Source organism: Hemicordylus capensis, chromosome 6 (genome assembly GCF_027244095.1).
Source record: "Hemicordylus capensis ecotype Gifberg chromosome 6, rHemCap1.1.pri, whole genome shotgun sequence".
NCBI classification, from domain to species: Eukaryota; Metazoa; Chordata; class Lepidosauria; order Squamata; family Cordylidae; genus Hemicordylus; species Hemicordylus capensis.
This window is the reverse complement of record NC_069662.1, coordinates 107,258,792-107,282,480: the sequence shown is the minus strand read 5'-3', so window position 1 is coordinate 107,282,480 and position 23,689 is coordinate 107,258,792. Positions and strand designations below refer to the sequence as shown.

General features: G+C 39.8%; 1 protein-coding gene across 13 annotated transcripts in view; it reads right to left on the bottom strand.

Annotated features, from left to right (window-relative positions):
* SLC4A7 (solute carrier family 4 member 7) overlaps positions 1 to 23,689 on the bottom strand; it is a 134,059-nt gene that overhangs the window by 30,203 nt on the left and 80,167 nt on the right. For 7 of the 13 annotated variants that reach the window (XM_053263322.1, XM_053263327.1, XM_053263330.1 and 4 more), the window contains 10 exons: positions 21,891 to 21,950; positions 21,208 to 21,365; positions 20,427 to 20,514; positions 17,708 to 17,854; positions 12,210 to 12,307; positions 10,170 to 10,344; positions 6,649 to 6,782; positions 4,983 to 5,228; positions 2,697 to 2,802; positions 68 to 229 (listed from right to left, as the gene is read on the bottom strand). In XM_053263322.1, coding sequence (XP_053119297.1) covers positions 68 to 229; positions 2,697 to 2,802; positions 4,983 to 5,228; positions 6,649 to 6,782; positions 10,170 to 10,344; positions 12,210 to 12,307; positions 17,708 to 17,854; positions 20,427 to 20,514; positions 21,208 to 21,365; positions 21,891 to 21,950 — 1,374 coding nt within the window. The remainder of the gene's footprint in view (positions 1 to 67; positions 230 to 2,696; positions 2,803 to 4,982; positions 5,229 to 6,648; positions 6,783 to 10,169; positions 10,345 to 12,209; positions 12,308 to 17,707; positions 17,855 to 20,426; positions 20,515 to 21,207; positions 21,366 to 21,890; positions 21,951 to 23,689) is intronic. The other 6 variants (XM_053263325.1, XM_053263328.1, XM_053263333.1 and 3 more) reach the window with 1 other exon arrangement.

The following is a 23,689-nucleotide window of genomic DNA, read 5'->3' as shown; positions in this document are numbered from 1 at the left end:
AGCATCTCGAACAAGTAAGATACTTAATAAGGAAGCCTTGGAAATGCATAAATGCTATCACAATTACCTTTGTGGGAAAATAGCGTTTGGTCTTGAACTGCTTGAGGAAACCGGAGAGGAAAAATGTTGTAAAGAATAATATGACGGACCAAAAAAGAACATCTGGAAAATATGGTCCATGACGGCCACAGGCTGATCCAGTGAACACGCCATGATAACTACTACATTCCTGTAAATCAAGCCATGCACAAAAATAAAGTTAGCTACTATTCAGAGTTGTTCAAGTCAGCAATTATACTTGTTCCAGTGCTTCTTTTGTACATACAGAGGCAGGTACAAGTGCTTCTTATTCTTGAACAAGAAAAGAAGTGCAAAAGTAGTGTCCAGAACACTTCCTGTTCTGAATGAGGTTACACTCCCCCAGAAACAATAGGTTCATAGCTTGGGAATGCTCTTCGACTCAGAACTCACCCTGATGCCTCAGCTTGAGGCTCTGGCCAGGAGCACTTTTTACCAGCTGAGATTTGAGAATTCTGCCCGTTTGAGGAGAATGTCCTGAAAACAGTGGTGCACCAGCTGGTAACCTCCAGGTAGGACTACTGAAATGCACTCTTTGTAGGGCTGCCTTTGTACGTAGTTTGGAAACTTCAGTTAGTTCAAAATACCGCAGCCAGATTCGTTTCTGGGTTGCCCCAGAGAGACCACATTATGCCTGTTCTGAAATAGCTGCACTGGCTGCCGATATATTTATAGGCAAAGTACAAAGTGCTGGTTATTATCTTTAAAGCCCTGAATGGCTTAGGACCAGGTTACCTGAGAGAGCACCTTTCTCTAAGAGATCCGCACTTCTCACTGAGATCATCAGGAATGGTCCATCTTCAGGTGCGACCAGTTCATCTGGTGACAACCTGGGATAGGGCCTTCTCAGCTGTCAACTCAGGTTGTGGAATATGCTCCCCGTGAATTGTTGTAATGTTTTAACTTTTTATGTTGTCATTTATTTTGTTTTGTTGTAAGCCGCCCAGAGATGTAAGTTTTGGGAGGTATAAAAATAAGTTAAATAAACTAAAATAATAATAAATAAATATGAGGGGATTATCTCCCTTAGAGGCCTTCAGGAGAGCCTTAAAGACCCATCTTTTTAACCTGGCTTTTAATGATATTTAGTTTTAAAGTTAATGTTAATCTGCTTTTCAATTGTTTTATGATTTTGTTATGCATTTTTTTATTTTAGTGTAAACTGTTGTGAACCACTTAAGGAAGGGTGGCATATAAATTGAATCAATCAATCAATCAGATGTTAACTCAAAGTATATGAACAATGTCTATTAAGAAAAACTTCAAATCAAAGCACTTTTATATTGCAAGAAACATTTTCATTATATGCATACCCATGCATTATAATTCAAATTAGACTGAGACAATTAGACTGAGACTGCTGAAAAAGAGGAGCTTGCTCAACCAATACCACACATAATGAATTCTCAATTTAAAGATTATATTTCAAGTAATTTGCTTTCTAAAATCAAGTAATATTTTCCTTTGTCCATCCTGCAAGTAGAGGTTTTTGTCCTCAGGTTCTTCTTAATAGGAAAGGGCTATCATATAAACCAGGCATCCCCAAACTGCGGCCCTCCAGATGTTGCTGAACTACAACTCCCAGCATCCCTAGACACAAGTTTTTGTGGCTGGGTATGCTGGGAGTTGTAGTTCAGCAACATCTGGAGGGCCGCAGTTTGGGGATGCCGGATATAAATTAAATTTATGCTGACACACCAGGGTTTTCCATAGCACAAGGGTTGATTTTCAGCCTACTCCCCTTTCCCCCTCTGTAGCCACTTGTAACTTCTGAAATATTCAAGCAGAGTGAGTGAAATACTTGAAGCAGAGTGTTTCAGGAGACCCAGGTGGGTGCAGAGGGAAAGGGAGAAAGCTGAAAATCACTCCAACCCCCTCCATCTATGGAAAACCATAGCATGTCAGCTGTTAGTTCATCTGGATGTTGACCAGCATGTACATGGAAAGTCATTGGCTTTTCCAAGCATTGTTCCTAGGCTTTTAATTAGAAACATGAAATATAGCAAAATGATTTTCAAGTGCCTGGAACTTCTAAACATCATGGTATCAAGAAAGGGCACATGCGGACTCTCTTTTCTAGCCCTCTCACCTCCTCCCAGTGTCAGCAGCAGGAGATACTGTGATCAGGATTCAAATGAATGCTTGTTCAGACATTAGTCTACAGCGGGCAAGTAACCTTGGCCCTCCAGTGGCTGAACACAAATTGTGACTGGGGATGATGCGCATATTAGTTCAACAACTGCTGGAGGGCCAAGATTGCCCACCCCTGATCTACATAATGCAAGTCTTCCAAACAGAGACAAGCGGAAAACCTGCTAAGACCTAGCTACTATTGCCTTGAAAGCAGAAAAAGAAACTGAGGACTAGGTGAAACTATTTACTTGCAACCAAGCCACCAATAGTCATCCTGACTTTTGTTCCACTGATGCAAGATCCAACTATCTTTTGTGCATCATGTACTTAGGAAAAGGAGAGATTTAACCAATTGTTTAAAAGCTAGACAAACTAAAATCAGCACAAAAACAGAGGTTTTAAAGACCTATATGGGCCAATTTATTTCAGATTTGTATAATTACTTTATGACTGTGAAGTTGTACATCATAATTTGATGATCTCACCTTAACTGTAAGGTTAGCCCATGGTATAGTATCCACAGATTTGTTGTTCTTCACCCATAGCTCCAATGTTTCATTGCTGGGATTCTGAGGCTGTGAGCACATACATCTAGCAGGTTTAAAATTTCAGCATTTTAGTTAGTTTCATTTTCTAGCTATAAACTGGTGACACTGTATCCATTTTTAAGATTTCTATTGATTTGTATAAAGTAGAAATGTGGCAACTGCATGCTACATTGTTATGAATCATGCAAATTTGCAATATGAAATAAAACATACTGTAGTTCAATGACAAATGACCAACTCATTTAATAATAACAGAAACGCAAGATTTCCTCCTGAAAGAAACCAACTTATCTGGATCCATTTTAATTCTTTCTCCCATCTGCTCTTGGGCCTTAGGCTGATAACCTGTTTCAAGAGATGGTTGGGTGGGAGGGGAGAGTGCAAACCTTTGAGTTTTTCTGGACCTCTCAACGGCTTTTGAAAACATCAACTATGGTATCCAGCCGGTGTGCCTCACTGGGATGTGACTGAGGGGGCGTGTATTGGGCTTAAGTTATTCCAGTTGCTCTCGGGGCGGATTAACCTTTTTGCTGCCCATAGGCAAAAAGATTTTAGCCACCCTTAAAAAAAAAAAAAAAAAAGCACGGTGGCAGTAGCTGCGGGGAGGGGTGACTGGGTGAGGGGAAAGTTTCCCCTTTTGCCCTCCAAAGTTAATCAGTGGCAGCTGGCTGCAGGGAGGGGGGCGGGCAAGGAGGGGAGAGTGCCTGTTTTTTTAACCTTGTGAAAAGCCCACTGATGCTATGTGGGCAGTGGCAAGCTCCTCCCTCCTTCCTAGTGCCTGACTGTACACAGGGGCTCTGCTATGGATAGCCCAGACTGCTATGGATAGCAGAGCCCCTGTGTGCAGTCAGGCAATGGGGAGGAAGGAGGAGCTCGCTACTGCCTGCAAAGCATCAGCGGGCTTTTCACAAGGTAAAAAAACAGGCACTCTCCCCTCCTTGCAGCCAGCCACCACTGCCGAACTTTGGGGGGCAAAAGGGGAAACTATCCCCTCACCCGGTCGCCCCTCCCCGTAGCTGCTGTCACCACTGTGGCTTTTCTCTCTCTTTTTCTTCAAGTAACAGGGGGGAAAGCTCCTCTCAGTTGCCCCTCTTTAAAGGGGTTACCTTTAAAGAGCAGGGATGGGTTGGCATGTTGGACACTACCAGTTTGCCACTGACCAGGATGGCAAGGAGGTACATTTCCACGCTACGCCAGCGATTTTGCAAACAGCACCAGTGGGGGAAGCACTCTCCCTGCTCCTTAAAGGTAACCGGCCATCTGAGGATCTGGATAGTGAGGCCTCAACATCTCTAATCCAGGCAAGACAGAATACTGTTGGTTGAAGCACCAACTTTCGCCGCCCAGAGACAGTGGGGTATAAATTTGATAAAATGAATAAATAAACTGATCTGAGAGTAGGTGGACAATTTGTTCCGGGTGAGGTTGCACTCTTCAAGGATCAGGTTCGAAGCTTGGGATACAACTGGACCCAGTGCTGCTTCTTGATTACCAGATGGTGAGTAACCAGGAACAACTTTCACCAGCTGAGGTTGGTCCACCATCGACTACCTAGAGAAGGCAGACCTGGCCAGAGCCACTCACACTTTAGTAACATCCAGGTTGGACTGCTGTGATGTGCTCTGTCTTGAGATACTCTTGAAGAGTGTTCAGAAATATTCAGATCAATGCAGCTGCCACTGCCAGACTTCTATTTCTACCATTGCTACAAATATTACCAACCCTTCTAGTCAGAGCTTGTTGCATGAAGTATAACACTGCTTACTAAATTGTTTCCAGGCTGAATTCCAGGACACTGGTGCTATGATTCAAAACTCTAAATGGTCTGAGGCCAAGTATCTGAAGGAATACGTCATCCTGTGCCTACCCAGTCTGCATCTGCTTTATATTCCCCTTGCTTTCAGTACTAAGGTAGGTCTACATGAGAAAGCATTTTTTTTTCAGTTTTAACAGTGCCATCCTTATAAAATTCCTCCTCTTGATGGCCGGTCTTGGCAGTAAAAAAAACTTGTTTCTGAATTGGAAGACACCTTTGGGAGAGGAGGCAGGACCCTTCAGGACTGAAGTTCAAGATATTAAAGTAAGTAAGATCAGTTTTGAAGATGGTGTTTCATTTTTCGTCTTTTCAATTTATTAAACATGAAAAGGCAAAGGGATTAAAAATAAAGAGAAAATGGTCTGTATGCTAAAGAATGGTGACTGCACAAAGAAAGCAACACTTACGAATACAATGTCAGTTTATCCAGGTCATTGTGCATATTGAAGGCATATATTTCTCCCAACTGAAAAAGCTTTTCCAATGCTTCATATATAAATATTATACAAATGAGAGCAGCAAATGCCTCCTCTGTAAATCTAGTGATGTAACATACAAGGCTGCTTGCATCAGTTGCTACTAACAGTATGCATAAAAATGCTGTCCACAGACCGATGCTGGTTCGTAGGGAGAGATAAGAAAGTCCATAGTCCCTGTTTTAAAAAGAAATATGAATTCATATTTTAAAAATGCATAAGGTAGGTAAGATCTCCGTTTCAATGTTTCCTCACAGATTGCTCATTTTAGCTCGTATCTATGTCATAGAATGCTATTCTGATCAGTTTCTGCTTGGAATCCAGAACACCAGTTAAAATGTTCAGAATGACCAAGTACTCTCCTGGCAGCTGGCTTGCAACATGCATGGACTTTCTGAGACAAGAAAGCATTCAAATAGATCGGCTTCTTGAATTCTGAACCTAAGAGTCCTGCTGGATCAGATAAATGGTTGTACCACATCAAGCCCAACATTCTGTTTCCCCCTAATCAGGTGCCTCTGGGAAGCCGAAAAGCAGGAGATTGTAAGATTTCCACTGTTGCCCAGAAACTGGTATTCTGAAGTGTACTGCCTCTAAACCTGGTAGAGTCATCATGACTGTTTGTTTCTGGCATTCATACACCAATTTTAGGTAAACCTCTCAAAATAGTGGCCCTCTTTTGCTTTTTTTTTTTTTTTTTGCATGCACTGCTCTACAATATCTAATGTGGCTAAAGTGGCACTGTCTTAAGGAGATTGTACTACATAATACTTCTGAAAATATGAGTTAACCAAGAGAAAAGGCTTAATCATGCCTAAAGTCTCTCCAGCTGAAATGAAAGGATTGACAAGAGTTTTCTATAATTTTGGAACACCTTCAGAGAAGACATTTTCCGAGAAAAGTTCCATCTGTTCTGTCGAATTGGAGACCAACCTAGACAAAAAGCCAGTCTACACATATCATCACTGCCTAATAACAGGTGGTAGGACACTGTCCTTTACCTCTTCTTGTGCAATTTATTACTTCCAGTACATAATAGTTTGAATGTATTCATCTATCAATGCGATTTAAATCCTACCTTTCCTTCAAGAACCTCAGGACAGCATATATCTAGTTATATATAAACAATATTATAAATCGCCTAGATTTTCTGATGGTTAGCAGGAAACACACTCTAATTACTTCACCTACACAAGATAGCTAATGGGAAAACTAAATTTACTTTAATCATGTTAAATGATCATAACTATGAGAAGAGTCAAACTGATTTTTTATTCTTTTTTAATTTGAGGAGTGGAGTTGTTAGGAACTTTTATTCAATTGCTTAAGCTGCAGGGCTTTTAAAATTACCAATTTCCTGTCCAAAGAATAAGAGATACAACTACAAAAACCAATTACTAGTTCATGGATTACACAATGAAAGCATGTATAGTTGAACCTAGAACATTTACACTACCTGCCATTAGTTCTTCTGTTATGCAGCCTGCAGTATGGAATACTCTGCCTATTTGTAGTTTTCACTTACAAGGGCCTCAAAAACAAGAAATCTTTCAGAACAGATGTAATGATTCTAGGTAGTAAATAAAGACGCACTTACTTGCAGAATTTAAATAATATTTTTTCAAATACTAGAACAGGTCCAGTGCTCCCCAGTATTGTCAGAGGTTGCCCAGCAAACAGTGAATAGGCAATACCAGTTAATGATGCTCCAAATAAAGACTCTATTGCACTCTGGAGAAGAAAAAATATCCTATGATTCTCTGAACATGAGTTCAACATTTGCTACTGTATCTGTACACACATTTGTTAACATATATTAATGTTAACTACATTCTGGGCGGTGTACTTGTACACTGCCCAGAGGCTTCAGATGGGACAGTTTATAAGTGTAATAAATAATAATATATTAGTTTGTGAGCAATAAGAATCAGAATACCACAATTGTTATTGGTTATAAGGTTTTACACTAAAATAGTATCATGACCAGAATTTAGAATCTTCACTTAAAAAGGTAAAATCCCCAAAACATGTGAACAAGTTAGTCATTTAGCAGGCTAAGGAAAAAAAAAGTACACATCAATTGCAGCTTGTAACACCAATTTAAAGTAGGGAGAAAATACGTAAAAAGGGTCTTCTCCTGTATGAAGAAAGATCATATTGCAACAATCTTGTACCAAAACTGAATATGGATGTGCTGTATTAAAACTGGACTAATCAAACCAAATCATGACAAAACAAACTGACTAGATGTGACAGAACAATGGTAGTTTTAATATAAAGCAATAAATGGGCACAGAAAATAAAACTCAGGAGAAAGTCATCATCCTATCTGGTAATCCATTTTTCTCAATTCTATTTTTCTGTAGTTGTCCAGCTAGATTCTCAACATCTTTTCAAAAGAGTACCCTACATAATTCCACCCATTCACCAGAAACAGGATGATTTAATTGGAGAAGTGTTATTTTTAAATTACCAAAATTAAAAATGCACAGCAAGGCAATTGGAAGCCAAATTGATGTAATACACATTTTAATTTCCTTAATCTATTGAAAGTATTTAAGAAAAAAAAATTCAGTTAAGTTTTGGTCAAACAGTTGAGGCTGACAATGTGCACCATACTCTGGAATATATTAACCATATTCATCCATACTCTGGAAATCCTTTAAGTGCCAACATGAGAGCTATATTAAATGGGACCACAAACAGAATCTTATGATTTACATTAACTTGGTATATAAGAGAAATCTATTCCTTCAGATGTTAACTACAGGCTAGTCTTTTAGGTTGATCAATGTATTATCCTTGGGTTCTCAAGGCAGGATGGCAAGGGCAAGAGCACTGTGGGAGTAACAGCCTCTAGAGATGAAAGGAAGCACCATGAACACAAGTGTATACCTTTACAAGCCAATTACTGTGCTTCAACACATGTGCAGTAACCAACTTAGATTCATTGATGCACACCAAGCAACCGAAGGGTAGCAAACAATCCCAGACAGCGTTTCAAAAAGGCATTTTCAATTCACTACCAGGAAGGGCACATTTAAGCCAATTGTTTAACACTCTTAAACAAGTATTTCAACACAAAGTTTATGCTTTTGTTTTGATTTTTTCCAGAAACTGCGGTCACTGAATACTAAACATTACCAAGATAACCTGTTTGGGAAATGCAGGATATCCACAAGTCTAGGGAAGAGTTCTGTTTTGAGGATTTTTGGGGGGGAAGAGAACAAGGAAGAAACAAACATATCAATGTTAAATACAGAGAGCCCACATGTTCCAAATGGGCTGTGTTCCAAAAGTTGTATGTTCATCACTCAGAACACATAGATCCTATGAGGGACATATGTATGTGCAAGTTGGGGACTTCATTAATTTTATAATTTAAAGAGCTTTGTCTGTAAGTACACCATTTATAAGTCAGGTGCTTCTAAGTCGTGGAGTGCCTATATATATACACACACATTAGCTAAATAAACTGTACAGGGAAGCCCTCAATATCCATGTATTCACGTATCCACAGTCCGGTAAAAGACACCCGACATTGGCATATGTGGAAAAAGAGAGAAAAACACATGGACCTCATATATCTGTGAGTCAGGAATGGCTGGAAATGACTGCAGAGGTCATTTTTGGCCACTATTTTGTGTTTTGGAGCCTCAAAATGATTCTTAAGAAAAAGAAAAAAACCAGCAATTTTCAGCCCATTGGGGGGCATTCCAGGGCACAACACAACTCAGGGGGAGCAGCAAAGCATGGTTGGGAGCTCCCCCCCCCCGCATTTCCACCCAAAATTTGGCTGATTTTCTGTTATTTTCCCGATGAACGGGAACCTAACCCCCACAATCCCATAGCCACCAACAACTTGATAGTCATGGTTTTCGTATCCGCGGTTGCAGCCAGGAATGGAACCCCCATGAATATCAAGGTCCTCCTGTATATGGAAAAAGAAAGTTCAATAAAATGGGCCAAACCGACACTGTATGGAAGCATGAGCTGTTCAGTAAAGGAACCTAGTTGTTGTCATTGTTGGTGGGGTGTGTGTCTCACATTCTTTTTAAAAGACAAATGTTTACAATTTAAAAAAAAAACTCAGCTCCTTAGAAATTGTATCACACATGCCTATACTAAAACACCTACTTCAAACATCATATTTAAACATTCCCATCCTGTTACATCAGCTATTATAGTTGCTGCATCAGTCTAAATTATCAGCAAAACAGGATGGTTAAGGTAAGAAAAAGTGATTAGATTTACAATTTTTTTCTTTGTTAAGAATTTAGTTATTACAGCTTACTGCAGAGAGTGCTAAACACTTAGCAAAAAGTATTTTCAAGTCTATCAGATATTTCATGACCAAACTGTACATTTCACATGAACACCTGTATTTCATCCTCAGCAGTTGCTTGTTAACAGGGAAAAGCAGCTTCTGGAGAGGACAATATGGAGTGGAGAAGAATACTCGTCCCATATCCTGTCCATTGTTCTGCTACCACCCCTAAGCCACTTACTCCTCATAAGGTAACATGTCCCTGGAATCTCATTGCAAGGCGAGGAGAATGCAAGTTGCTTAAGGGGAATTGCAGGCAAAAAGTGTCAGGCAGGGAAACAGTACTTCAGTTCCAAGCATCCCTTCCAAAAACAGCTTCTCTCTAACAAACAAGTGTCCATCTAGGTATTATTACAGTTTTATATGCAACATTTAGAGCAGCTCCAAGAATTCTATATTTTATATCCTCAAAACTGTAAAAAAACGTTACCTTCATAGGCCTAACCAACCATCTCAGTGTTGCACAGACATTCAAGAAAGGGCTATACTGACATTAGACCATCAGATTTTTTTCCCCAGTAAAGACAATGCAAGTTTATTTCTGAATTCATGAAACTGTTCAAGACAGAATAATTTTTACCTTAACTGTGCATCTTCTGCTGTTCGTACATACATATTCTCCACAGTTTCCACAGCAATTAATATCTGAGGTACATCTACTATGGGGCAGGGCTAATGAAAAGCTGTGCTAAAGGTCTTCAAATAAAGGTAGAAATAAAGGAGACAAATGAACACAGTCACTTGCCTCTGAAAAATCTAAGCGCCTGGCTACTACCATTCTTTGTACTCACTATTCTGCCTTCTGTAGCTTCTCCAAGGAGCCCTCCAAAAGTGATTACAGGAGACATACAGGCACAGTATAGGAAAAGAATCGAGGCCAGGCACTGCAGACTTAATGCATCCTTGAAGTCACTCAAGAAAAAAGGTGCTTTCCTTTTGATGTCAAGAATCAAACCACCAAAAAGCCTAAATAGGTGAGATGAAACTCGTCAAACTGTACACTAAAGGACTCCAGAATGCTTAAAACTATGGGATACACAAGACTGACAGTGCAGATTTTCAGCACAAATTTCATTTCATATACTCCATACTTATTGACAATACAGACTGAGCATGCCAATTTCATCTAACTGATTTCAGTAACTGGGGAAAACTCAATCTATATTCCAATTGATATTTTTGAATACCAGAAGATATTTTGTATATAATGGGCTAGACACTGAAAAGGCCTGATAAGTTATTCTATTGAAGTGATTCATACCTCAGTGTAAAGATGCAAAATATGCTGCATCTAACCTCTGTAGGGCCCACTTGATCCCTGCATGACTAGTTTTTATTAGATACCTCCACTAGTCAAACATTTTTCCTCTGATCATGAACACATCACCTCATTCATGTCAGAGGAATGCATTTCTACATAACTGATATAATCCAAAGCTTTGTGGATCTTATTCTCGCGTCTACATGAAGAGAGGCCTTGTCCTCTCTCTTCAAGGCTTAAGTCAGGCTTCGTGCTCATCTTACAGAAGAAATCAAGACAGCCCCTGTGTATGCTGAGCTGCCACAATTCTAGAGCACATGAATTACAGCAAGGTATTTCAAATGTGGGTATCAGTTCAAAGTACTCAACATCTAGAAGACAGCAATATATGGGCTATGCATACATTGTGTCTATATAAATTATGAGAATGACACTTTCCCCCCATGTTTTGTGTTGCTACTGGTAGTCAGATTGCCACTGAAAGCCTCCTATGCCAACCATGGGAATTCATACTCTGGCTCATCTCTAAATTCTAATATGTCACTTGACATGACCCGCACACCTTCAAGCCTACTGCTGCAGGGTCAAAAACTCATTTTAAAATGAAAAAACACTTAATATAATCAGGATACCAAATTCTGCACTTGAACTGAATAGTGAATCATGCACAACCTTCAGTAATTTAAGTGACTTCTATACAGTTCCCCAACCACAATCAAGAAATCTTCAGCTATTTCTACAAAATGGAAACAAGCTGCAAGCACCTCATATTATTTGTACACGATATTTAAGAGATACTGTCTTGCCCTTATCCTTGTTCCAAACAAAAAATAATTCATTTAGAAGAGAAGCCAATTTAATCTTCGGAAAAACAGCAAGCACAATAGCTTTATGTATATTTGTATTCTTAGAAGCTAGTGAGAACATATGCTATTATTCTAATGTACTTATGGGTTTTCAAGGCTGCTTATTTTGTGAGCAATGAAAAACTGAAAAACCATTTTTTTAAAGTTCATTTTCCATATATACCCTTTTAATTTTTAAAGCTCTCATTTCTTATTATGCAGTCAACTATATTATTTAGGAGACGTTTCAGTTTAAAAATAAGTAGAATCCAACTTGGCAAAGGTACTTTTCTTTGAAGTCAGTCTCTACTATAAGTTCTACCAGTTAGGATGGTAATCTCCTTGCTACAAATTCCAAGATTTGGGGCACACAAGCCAGCTCTATGATTTTCACACCTAAAACATCATTGTATCTTCCCTTTATGATAGTTTTCGATTATCTAGCCCACTATAGACAACATTTGGTTTTAAACTATTCTCATGATCAATATATGACAAGCATTTTTTCAAATTAGTTGAGTTTCAAAAGGTATTCAATTAAGTAAAGCTCTATATTGTTGCCCAGAAGTACTCAAGGCCTAATATAGGCCAAGTTACATGAGAACTAAACATATTTCTTATTTATGTAGATGTTTTACACATGAGAATCTGGAAATGTCTAAATCAGTAATGATTTTAATTGTTACTTTTTTGAGATTGCTAGCATTCAAGCAAACACCACACACCTTCCAGTCCTCTGCAGTTCAGGTCCAGCATGATGGCCTTCGAGTGGCTCTCCAGGAATAGCAGCTCCATTTGGAAATTTAGGTATCTTCCTTTTCTCCTGCATCAAGAAAGTATATTAAATATGTTAGATTCCTTTTGTATTACAATCAGACTACAGGCAGCATAATTTCCAACTTTTCACCTCCCTTCTAGGCAGAGCCCTTCAGGCTGAGGATATTCATGCAGTCATCCACCAAGATCAACAAATAAGGTGTTATGAAGTTGTTCCACAAGAAGCAGAACTCTCTCTCTCTCCAAAAAAAAAAAAAAAAAAGATACTAGAAGCATTATGATGCATCAAGAAAATGTATTAAGAGTGGCACTGCCTTGGGAAGAATTCTGTGCCGATCTGCTATACATATTCAATTACTACTTGTTTTGGACTAATTTAATCAAAGCATGCATTGGTGGTTATATATGTACTGTAGCACTATTCAAGTGATGCAGAATGTTCTATTAATTTTTAGAAAAACTGAAGTCTTTAGGCCCATTTGAGCCAGAAAAGCACAGCATATAATAGTGTTATTAAAATACCAAGCAGATTTTATATCTTGTGTTTTTTTACTACGTAAGCAAGGGAAACTTGTGCACCAACACGTTTGCATAACACAACATCTATTGTCAAGTGCTGATAGCAGACCATTAGATGGTAGCCGTAACTGTGTTTTGCAGTTGTGTTGGCAGCACTTGACTCCACATATTGACACATGCAGATATGAATTCCAACACATAGTATGATCATGTCTGTCTGCATAGTAAAAGACTAAAAAACTTACAAGTAGTTGGCACTGAAGGTTCCCCATTGCAATCCAGGACAACAATGACAGCAACATGATGTTGCACAAAGTGTGATATATCTACTAGCTTTGGCCTTGTATCCAAGTATCCAAATTGTTGCAAACCATGTATAAATTAGCCATGGCCAAGCCGTGCAATTTCATGAAAGCACTGTGATGCCAGAGTGCCAGCCACAGTATTTAGTATTTGTCTTCCTAAGAATTTCAATTTTCTTCTTTTTTTTCTTTTAAAATGAATTTATTTATTTAGTTAGTTAGTTAACATATTTTTATACTGCCCAAAACTTACGTCTCTGGGCAGTTTACAACAAAACAAAGGTAAAGTATTAGTTAAAAACAAAACAAGAAATTTAAAAACCACAATTTAAAAAAAAAATCTAAAAACAAAATTAAAACAATCAAAACAATATCAGTTAAAAGCCTGGGTGAACAGATGTGTCTTTAAAGACTTTCTAAAAATTGTCAGAGATGGGGAGGCTCTTATTTCACTAGGGAGTGCATTCCAAAGCCTCGGGGCAGCTGCGAAGGCCCATCCCTGAGTAGCCGCCAGACGAGCCGGTGGCAAATACAGACGGACCTCTCCTGATGATCTCAATGGGCGGTGGGGTTCATGACGAAGAAGACGTTCTCTTAAATATCCAGGGCCCAAGCTGTTTAGGGCTTTATAGGTTATGACCAGCACCTTGTACTTTGCCCAGAACATATCGGCAGCCATTGTAGCTCCTTCAATACAGGAGTAATATGGTATCTCCGAGATGACCGAGAGACCAGCCTGGCTGCCACATTCTGGACCAGTGTATTTTCCGGACTACGTACAAAGGCAGACCCGCATAGAGCACATTGCAGTAATCCAGTCTGGAGGTTACCAGCAGATGTACCACTGTTTTGAGGTCATCTATCTCAAGAAATGGGTGCAGCTGGCGTATCAGCCGAAGCTGATAGAAGGCACCTCTGGCCACCGCCTCAACCAGGGACACCAGGGAGAGACTCTGATCCAGAAGCACCCCCAGACTGCGTACCTGTTCCTTCTGGGGAAGTGTGACCCCATCCAGAACAGGCAGATCAAGATCGTGTCTCGAGTTTTGACCCCACACAATGAGTACCTCCGTCTTATCTGGATTCAGTCTCAGTTTGTTATCCCTCATCCAGCCCATTACTGACTACAGACAGGCATTTAAGGAAATTAAGCCCTCTCCCAATGATGCTGACATGGAGAAATAGATTTGGGTGTCATCAGCATACTGATAGCACCCTGCACCAAATCTCCTGATGATCTCTCCCAGCAGTTTCATGTAGATGTTAAACAACATTGGAGACAATACGGAGCCCTGAGGGATACCATACAAAAGTTCAGATTTTGAAGAACAACAGTCTCCAAGGGACACCATTTGGAACCTGCCCGAGAGGTAGGAGTGGAGCCACCGCAGAGCAGTGCCTCTCACTCCCAACCCCCTCAGACGCTCCAGAAGGATATTATGGTCGATAATATCGAAAGCCACCGAGAGGTCCAAAAGGACCAACAGAGTCACACTTCCTCTGTTCATTCCCAGTTGGAGGATCATCCATCAGGCCAACCAAGGCAGTCTCCAACCCATAGCCAGTCAGGAAGCCAGTTTGAAATGGGTCTAGATAATCAGTTTCCTCCAAGACTGTCTGGAGCTGGGACGCCACCACCCTCTCAATTACCTTGCCCAACCACAGAAGCTTGGAGACAGGCCTGTAGTTACTCAGCTCTGAAGGATCCGAAGTAGAATTGTATAACCCTTCAGTTGACAAGATATATTCTTGAAAGCAGTGGTGGCTGGTGGTTCCGAGGATTTATTTATTTTTTGTAGGGAGTGGGTGGGTTAGACAGCGTTAGAGCAGGTGATGGGTGGAGCCAGGACTAGGTGGGTGCCTTAGCAATAACTGGCAAAGTGTAGATTTGTAGCTAACAAGCGGAACCAAAATACAAATGCACACAAGCACACAAATCTCAATTGCTCATCAGCAGAGATACATCCGTTGCTTTATAGTGCTTAACTATAAAGTTTTAAATTGTTTTAAAAGTATTTTTATTCATTTTAAGTGGTTTTGAATTGTTTTTGAATTGTTTTTCTATTTTTAGCACTGTGTCTTAAATGGTGTGTCTTTTAAAATTTGTTGTATACTGCCCAGAGCCTTTGGATGGTGCGGTTTATAAATGTAATAGATAAATAAATAATAATAAATAAGTAACAGAACTACAGTAGAGTGGATATCTGTATCTAACAGCGGGCGCGGGGGGGGGGGGGGGGGGGACACACACACGGAAACACACACAGAATGCCGGGTGATCTCATAAGCCTACTGGAAAGGCTAAAAATGAATAGTACTAATTAAAAAACAAGAACCAATTGAGCCAGAGCAGTACAGTGGTTAATGTGCTAGACTAGACTGGGGAAATCCACGTTCAAATCCCCATTCAGCCATGAAACTCACTGGGTAACTCTGGGACAGTCACTTTCTCTCAGCATAACCTCCCTCATAAGGCTGTTAGAAGGATAAATGTAACCATGTGCATCACTCTGGGCATCTTTGAGGAAGCACAGGTTATACATATAAAGGAAATAAATCTATATAAGCCACAGGTAAAGCAGAGATCAGCTACAAAAGTGGAGAACAATGCGTGACAGCGAGGAAGGAAAGATGAATGGGCAAGTGAACGGACTGATTGGGTAGAGAAAGTGGTGGCCTCTGGGAGGAAAGAAAGCAGTGGGTAGGCGGTAAAAAATATAAACAGGTGGCAGCCAGGAGGAAGAGAAAGAGGTGGGCAGTGGAAGCAGCTGGAGAGAGAGAGAGAATGAATGGCAGGTGGGCAGGGGGGAGAGTGAGCAGCAGCAGGCAGGGTGAGGGAGGTCCAGCAGAAGCGCACGCGGCCTCCACTGTGAGCCAGCGGGAGAGCGCACGTCGCCTCCAACCAGCCTACTTGTGAGAAGGACAGCCAAGCAGGCATGTGAGAGGGTAGTGAAACCTCCTTTGGGACTACCTGCCGCCTAAATGACTGGTCGGGCCATACTCGGCCCATTTCAGGCCTCTCTGTACCTGCACAGAGAGGCCTGAAATGGGCCAAGAACAAGGAAGGAGTGCCAAGAACATGGGGGGGGGGAGAACAAAGGGAGAACTAGAGGCGCAGATGCTCTGAGCCTGAGCCAGCTAGTATATTAGAAAAATCACAGATTTCTCAATGATATTTCCTGCGCCTTATGTGCACTACACCACCACTCGCTCTGCTCCCCCCCCCCGGACCCCAAGTGCAGTTATGGAGCTGTTGAAATCCCCATTATTCCCTATGAGGGGGGAAGCTTAAAGAAGCGCAAGCTTCAGAAATTCTTTTTAAATCACACCTTTCACCAATTTATTTGAAATCTGGATGGTAGCAGGCACCCATTGGGGCACTACCACCTGACCCACTCTTCTGCCCCCGTAACCTCCTTTCTGCCCCGAATCTGCCCGAAAGACATGCCAATTTCAAAAATTCTTTAATAATCACCTCTTTGCCCAATTTCTTTGAAGGCTGGGTGGTAACTTCCTTGCACCCATTGCGCACTATGACCTAACCCACTTTGGCCACAAATGGAGGTCCGAATCTCTCAAGTTTTTGGATTCAAATTGGGGTGATTTGTTTTGTACCCTAATCTGGGCAACTGAGGACAGGAGTGATTTGTTTTGTCTACAAATTGCCAGATTCGGGTACAAATCATTTTGTACCCAAATCATTTCGCACATCCCTTGTGTTTTATAGCTGCTTCTCTCATAAACACACAGAAATCTTAAGTAGATTTAACTTAGATTTATTCAGCAACAACTCCATTTCTCCTTCCATTTCCCTCTCAACTCCTAAACACACACACTCACTATACAGGATCCCCCTTTGACAAAATGTCCAAAGAAACAAACTTCAAATGATTACTGAGGAGAATACAAGTAGCTAAAAGAAAGATACTTCCCCACTGTCTGGGTACTCTGATTGGCTGCCTGAGGAGTCAATCAGCATGATGCCTTCTGCTTGGTGCTCAGAAGGCCACCTTCTTAAAATAAGGGCAAGCCTTGTAAATTGGCTCCTGCCTCATTAATATTCAGATTTCAACAACTCTGTGTGTCCTTATTAGTATTTGCAAAATTCTGGTACCATCACCTACCATATGTACATACGTAACCAGGCTGCAGGCAGGGAAGAGGCACAGACAGGAAGGCAGTGAGGCAGGCAGAGAAATGGCCAAAGAAGGCAGAGGTGGTAAAATGGCTGACAAATATTTTCAGGAGGGTATCGCACACTGTGCCCTCAGGTACGAGCCACCAGTGTTCAAAAGTAAGAGGAGGAATACTCAGAAGCCAGAGGAATAGCTGCATAAGATTTCTAGACACATTTCTAAACCTTATCTAGCTGCTTTGCTTTTACTAGAAAAATACAAATTATGTTTATTGTTTTTAACACCAAAATTGTCTTAAATGACAAAACTGCACAACTTAAGGAATCATTCATTTACTTAATTTGCATAATCTATACACAAAACTCAGGTCACACCATAGAATCTGACTATCTTCATGAAGAAGTTTGAATTTTCCAGCACATTGCATGGTTATGGCCGATCACATCATTATATACAATTAAAGGTTGTTTATGCTGAATAACTTCTTACCTGAGAAGGAACACTTTTGGGTGGCTCAATTCGTATAGATGGATCCCATTCTCCTGGAGGCAGAACAGTCACTTGATCTAAAAACTCATCAATTCCAGACAGAAGATCATTTCGGTCTTTAGCTTTATAAGCAACATCATGGAAAACCTTCATAAAAACACACAAATACACATTTGTTTTTGTAGTATAACAGTTTGTGCCTTACAGATTACAAAAAAAATACGTTATATTTAAGACTCAAATGAAGAACGAATTCATGTACCCTCAGTTGCACATGCAAACAGATTTATTCCAGCTTTTGAATATTTACATATACTACTTTAAGTTATGCATGGGTGTGTGTGTAAATCCAATTTTTGCACAAATTATAAACAACTAAGCCTAATAATGTTTAAAAATTAGTAAATATTGGTCAAAGTTATAGAAAGGAAAGGGCAAGAGAGGAAAAAAGATGATACACTAAAAAGCAAGCAACAATGGAGAGAAGCACTTGGGAAGAAGATATTTTTGAAAGTAAGAAAAAAGGAACCAAGACTACATCTGAAGGGACTATGGTTTTTTGTTTTGGTTTTTTAAAGTGCCATCGTAATAGCCCAATTGCTCAGAAATTTAAGCAGCAGGATTACCAGATGCTCCTATAGCAGGCAGTTCCTGAGCAATTTTCTGCCACAGAGTATGGTGATGGCCACTAGCATGGATGGCTTTAAAAGGGGCTGACAAACATTCAAAGAGAACAAGTCTATCAATGGCTACTAGTCTGATGGCTATAGCCACTGCCAGCCTCAGAGGCAAGATACCTCTACATACCAGTTGCAGGGGAGGTATGGTATGCCTCACCTCTTGCTTGAGGGCTTCTCAAAGGCATCTGGTGGGCCACTGTGGAAGCCTTGGGCTTGATCAAGTAGGGCTGTTCTTATAGTGTTCCAGAGAACAAAACATGATCACACTTGCCTAAAACTAGCAAGCAACTGTGCCACTATAAGATATGACTGATAACCCGTTATTGCCTCTTGACAAGGTAGAGGGTAGCACTTAGGGTTCTATAACTGATATCAGAAGAGCTTCTTACTAAGTCTCATTCAAGGTAGATACCATCAATGGACTGAGGGGGCACTACTGCATTTCTCTGTAGTCCACCCTCAGAGATGCCCTGATCCCACTTTAGGGGCACACCGTTCCTGCAAGGTAGGCTGCCATCAGCTGAAGGCTGATCTAACATCACTGAACAGACATTGCTTCAACAAATCCTAGAACTATCCAGCTTGAGACTTTCCAATGCAACATTGCTAGAGTCTACAAAGTCCAGCTCTAGATAAATTTTAAAATTTAACTCTGAAGACATACAGTAGTGCAATGATTGCACATGGAAAAGACTTTTGCAAATATCCTCTCTAGAACCCTTTTCTTAAAAAAAGACTGAAGCTATATCTAAGGAGATGAAGCTTATTAAGAAAATAAGAGTTGTACACAAATAGGAAATTAGGAAGTGGGGACAAGAAGTAAATACAGGAATTAAGAAAATACACCAAACAGTAGCTAATTTGCTAGTACTGAGTTTTACCTTAAATCAGTAGTTAAGCAGGTCCATGGCTAAGGGAACATTTATCCCAGTCTCCCCACTGGACACCAGCTCAGAGTTTGTAACAACTGATCAGGCTAGACTAGATTTTTAGCAGGAGCTAAAAAGGGGAAAGTTTCCCCACTTTTCCAGTGATGCAAAGCTCTTCAGTCCAATGAAAAGGCCTGGCGTATCTTTGGTCAGAGACCTGGGTTACATCAATCTGAATATAAGATTTTCCCTCCATACTTAAGGTTCCTTCTCTTAAATGGGTTTTGACCTGCATAATTTAGGATGTGGCTGGATTGGACTTGTTTTGTGAAAAGTGGATTAAGGCTGTGCCTAGATGACAATCCACTAACTGACAGAAGGTGTACCATACATATTCAGATCGCTCAGTGGAATTAGAGTCTCAGACACACTTGGTCTGATCTCAAGCTAAATCTGAAATCTGGGGTTTGTCACAATACCCAACATTACACAATAAATGTTACCTCAACCTTCACAACTTGATTTGATCTATATTGACTATTAGATCAATATAGTTAAACCTTTGTGAAACAGACTCAAACAACTACCTTTTGCATCAGATTTGTCCTAGGACTGCTGTCCTGTTCTATAGAAAAGTCAAAAAATTTAACAGCCTTTAAGAAACTTCAGGCACACAACAAAATACAATAGATTAAATGGTACTATCTGGCCAGATTTTAGTTTGACCGCTAGTGCCAGCAATGTCATTTACAACATTAACCTCCTCTAACTGTTGCATTACTGTGCAAACGAGTGCATGCACACTAATGTAATCCATTGAACTATATAGGATTTACTTCTGAGTAAAAATGCCCTGGGTTTATACTGCATTAATTTTATGTATGCAACAGTCAGAGATGCCTTCATTTAAAAGGTCTTTCATGCATTCACTTTTTATAAGTCTGAGTATCTTCCCAAAGCCATATTTGTTATACACACAAAGTGAAATATTATACCATATGATTATATATTTATGGTACATATGCACATCCCACAAGAATTTATGTATTTGACATGATGTATGTCAATCATGTATAATAGTTACTAGCCACATCAAGTTCTATTTGCACTCAGCTTCATTGGGTGAGTCCTTTGAATTCTTTTGACAGATACTGGATGCCTACTACTCACATCATCAGTCATAAGTGTTGCTATTGATCGTCCAATTTCATGGTACTGAGGTGCTTTGCCTGCTGGCCCCAACAACACAAAAAGGAATCTGTGGAAGAATGAAACAGACTACAAGGAATCAGATATTACAGGTAAGTTATGTGATCTATGCAGAGAGTAGTCCCAAAAGAAGTTGCTGACTCAACAAAAACGTTTTGATTAACACAGAAAAGTAGTGATATCCTATATTTAGGAGATTTTACAACCTTCTCCAGGAAACATTCTTGTTTTTCTAAAAACACACATTTTAATATCTAATAGGCATACATAGCTTGCAATTTTACTTAGGCACCACACACAGTGCTCCTGCCCTGAACAACCTCTGCTCATATGCAGCAACAGGCCAGTTTTCAGCAGACCACCAAGAATGTGTCAGAAATTGGCACATAAGCATAGCTGTGGAACTGGACAGCCAACCTGGAGCTAGCAAGGTCCCTGGCTGAATTAATGACATCCACCAGCCTTTCTTCATTTAATAAATGGAGTAAGATGCGAATGCAGTGCTTCAAGCAGTCCAAAGTAAATACATCAAAAAGAGAGGCGGCAACATGAGATTTCCAAGTTAAGAACTCTTGTATAGAATCAAAACTATATTGGCAGATTATCTAAGATTTTTGCTTTATTTAATAATAATAATAATAATAATAATAATAATAATAATAATAATAATAATAATAATTCAATTTCTATACCGCCCTTCCAAAAATGGCTCAGGGTGGTTTATATGCATGTTTTTCCTTACCGGGTAGGCACAGGAACCTCTGTGAGACCTGAGAGAAGCACAGCAGGACACAGCCTCACAAAAGCAATAATTGGTCTCTCCAAAAAATCCACTTCTCCCACCAACACATTTGATGCTTCTGCACCTATGGGAATCTTCCTCATAAAATTCATATCTACCTATTAAAAGGAATGAATAGAAATCACATCTTAGTTTCATAAATGCGTTTAGAAAACTGTAAGTTAACGTCCAAAAGTACATGACTAGACTGCGAGCAAAATGCATTGTGTTGCTATAGGGACAAAATATGCATCAGCAAAGGTTTTAGTAACATTATTTACACTTACCACAATTGTTGCATATTTTGTTCTAAAATATTTAAGCTATGCAACTATCTAAATTAACTTCTGGGACTGAAGTATTTTTAACATTGTCAACATCTACAAAAATAAACTAAGAAGTCAGTGTAATTATATACAGAATTGTTTTATTATATTAATTAATCCTAAAAGGGCAGTTTTGTGGAGGTTGCTGCTTACATAATCATTTTTTATCGATTACCTGCTTGAACAACTGTATATAATTACAGACAAAATCAACATACTGTACAGCACATGAACTACTGGTTCACATACCACTACACAAAGATCACCAAAAAACTAAACACAGTTACACAACTATCTAAAAAAAAAAAAACCACTTACAGCTGGCCTCTTGAGTCCCACACCAAGTGTGCCACAACTACAGTGCCAGGAGGCTGACTCCTGCCCAACAGGAGACAAGGCAGGTGCAGAGAAGAACAGGCCAAGTAAAAACACAGAAACTGTGATAGATAGAGGAGCACGAATAATGGCACCTGCCATAATTAAATAACTAGCTCATAAATTAGCTTTGTTTACACAAAATGGATTAGATACGTTCACAGACAACTTTTCAAGTAGTTATATTTCTTAACTGAACATAAGCATAATATGGAGCAAGGAGATGTAATCTTGCTGTTCTTGAGATATAGATACAAAATGCTGGAAGGAGGAACAGTGCTTCAAGTAGCAACAAAATGTATATATTTCTATTATTTTGTAGAAAGCCTATTCCTGCATTGAAAACCTCCTTTGCACTGTTCAATTATTGGATTCTGTGCAATTGGAGAACTCAGTTCTAAGTATTGATGTGGCTGCATATAATGCATGTATACTAAAGAAACTGGACAAATATCCCAAAGTGGACAAGTGTGGTACAACCCAAGGCTCAGGAAATCCACTTGTCTACTCATCTATGATAAGTGAAAAAAATCCTAATAATGTACCATCAGAGCGCGAACCATCTGATGAGTAAACATTTTGGCTGACTGGTGAATAGTGCCAACATTTTTTGACTTCTGAGTACAATTATTAATTTTTGCCCTACTTGCCATCTGAAAAAGTCCTCATCCAACTTTAAAACTAAAGAACTAAAATGTGTTCACTTGGGGGACAAACTCAGAATCCAGAAGCTTAGATATTTATCACCAGTTCTGAAACAAGAGACCTAGTAATAGCATCATCTTATGTACACTGTCATGCCAGACGTAGACAACTGTTCATAAGGCAATGTCATTGGTACTACTGTGGTGAGACCAGGTCCCATTGAAAGGAGCATAAGATCCTACCATTCTGCCATGCATGAGAACAGAATTATAATAGTCAGGGAGTTATTAATCCAGTGACTGCAAGCATATTTATATGCAGACAGAGTGGGTCTTTTTTCTTAGGCCATTTTTTTCCCAATTTGACACCCAGGGGTGTATCTAGGGTGGGGCAGGCAGGGCAAGTGCCCTGGGCACCACTTGAAGGGGGGCGCCAGTTTCTAAAATTAAAAAAAATGAAAAATGGCTGCTGAAAACAAAATGGCCACTGCACATGCTCAAATGGCCTCTGTGAGGCCCTAGGCCAGCCCAGGCCTCTCAGAGGCCATTTGAGCATGCACGGTGGCCATTTTGTTTTTAGCGGCCATTTTTAAATATATATATTTTTAAATGGCCACGACACATGCTCAAATGGTCCCTGTGAGGCCCTAGAGTTCAGTGCGGGGAGGGGGGACCTTTGCTGACCTCCCCAGCCTTTAGGAAGCCCCCCAAAGGGGCTACAGGTTAAAAAAATAATATAATATAAGTCACTGTACACATATTTAGTTTGGAACTATGTACAGAGAATCAGGGCTTGTGAATACTGAGCTGAAGCTTATGAGCTAGGATTGTATTCATTTGCTCTTACTTTGCTTCTTGTGATAAGTGAGTTAAATGTGATGTCTTAATAATATGGCTATTAATACTGAGTTTGTCTTTGAATCAGTGTGAAATCCTTAGTATTAAGGCCCACTGGGAGTTTCTTGCTCTCTTTCTCTCATTTTAACTGTCTTGCTGAAATACTAGAATATATTCCAAGCAGTGACACAGTTTACTCTGCATATCCTTTAATTATTTTTAGAGTATCTGGGAAAAGCCAAATTCTCCATTTGTTTTTAA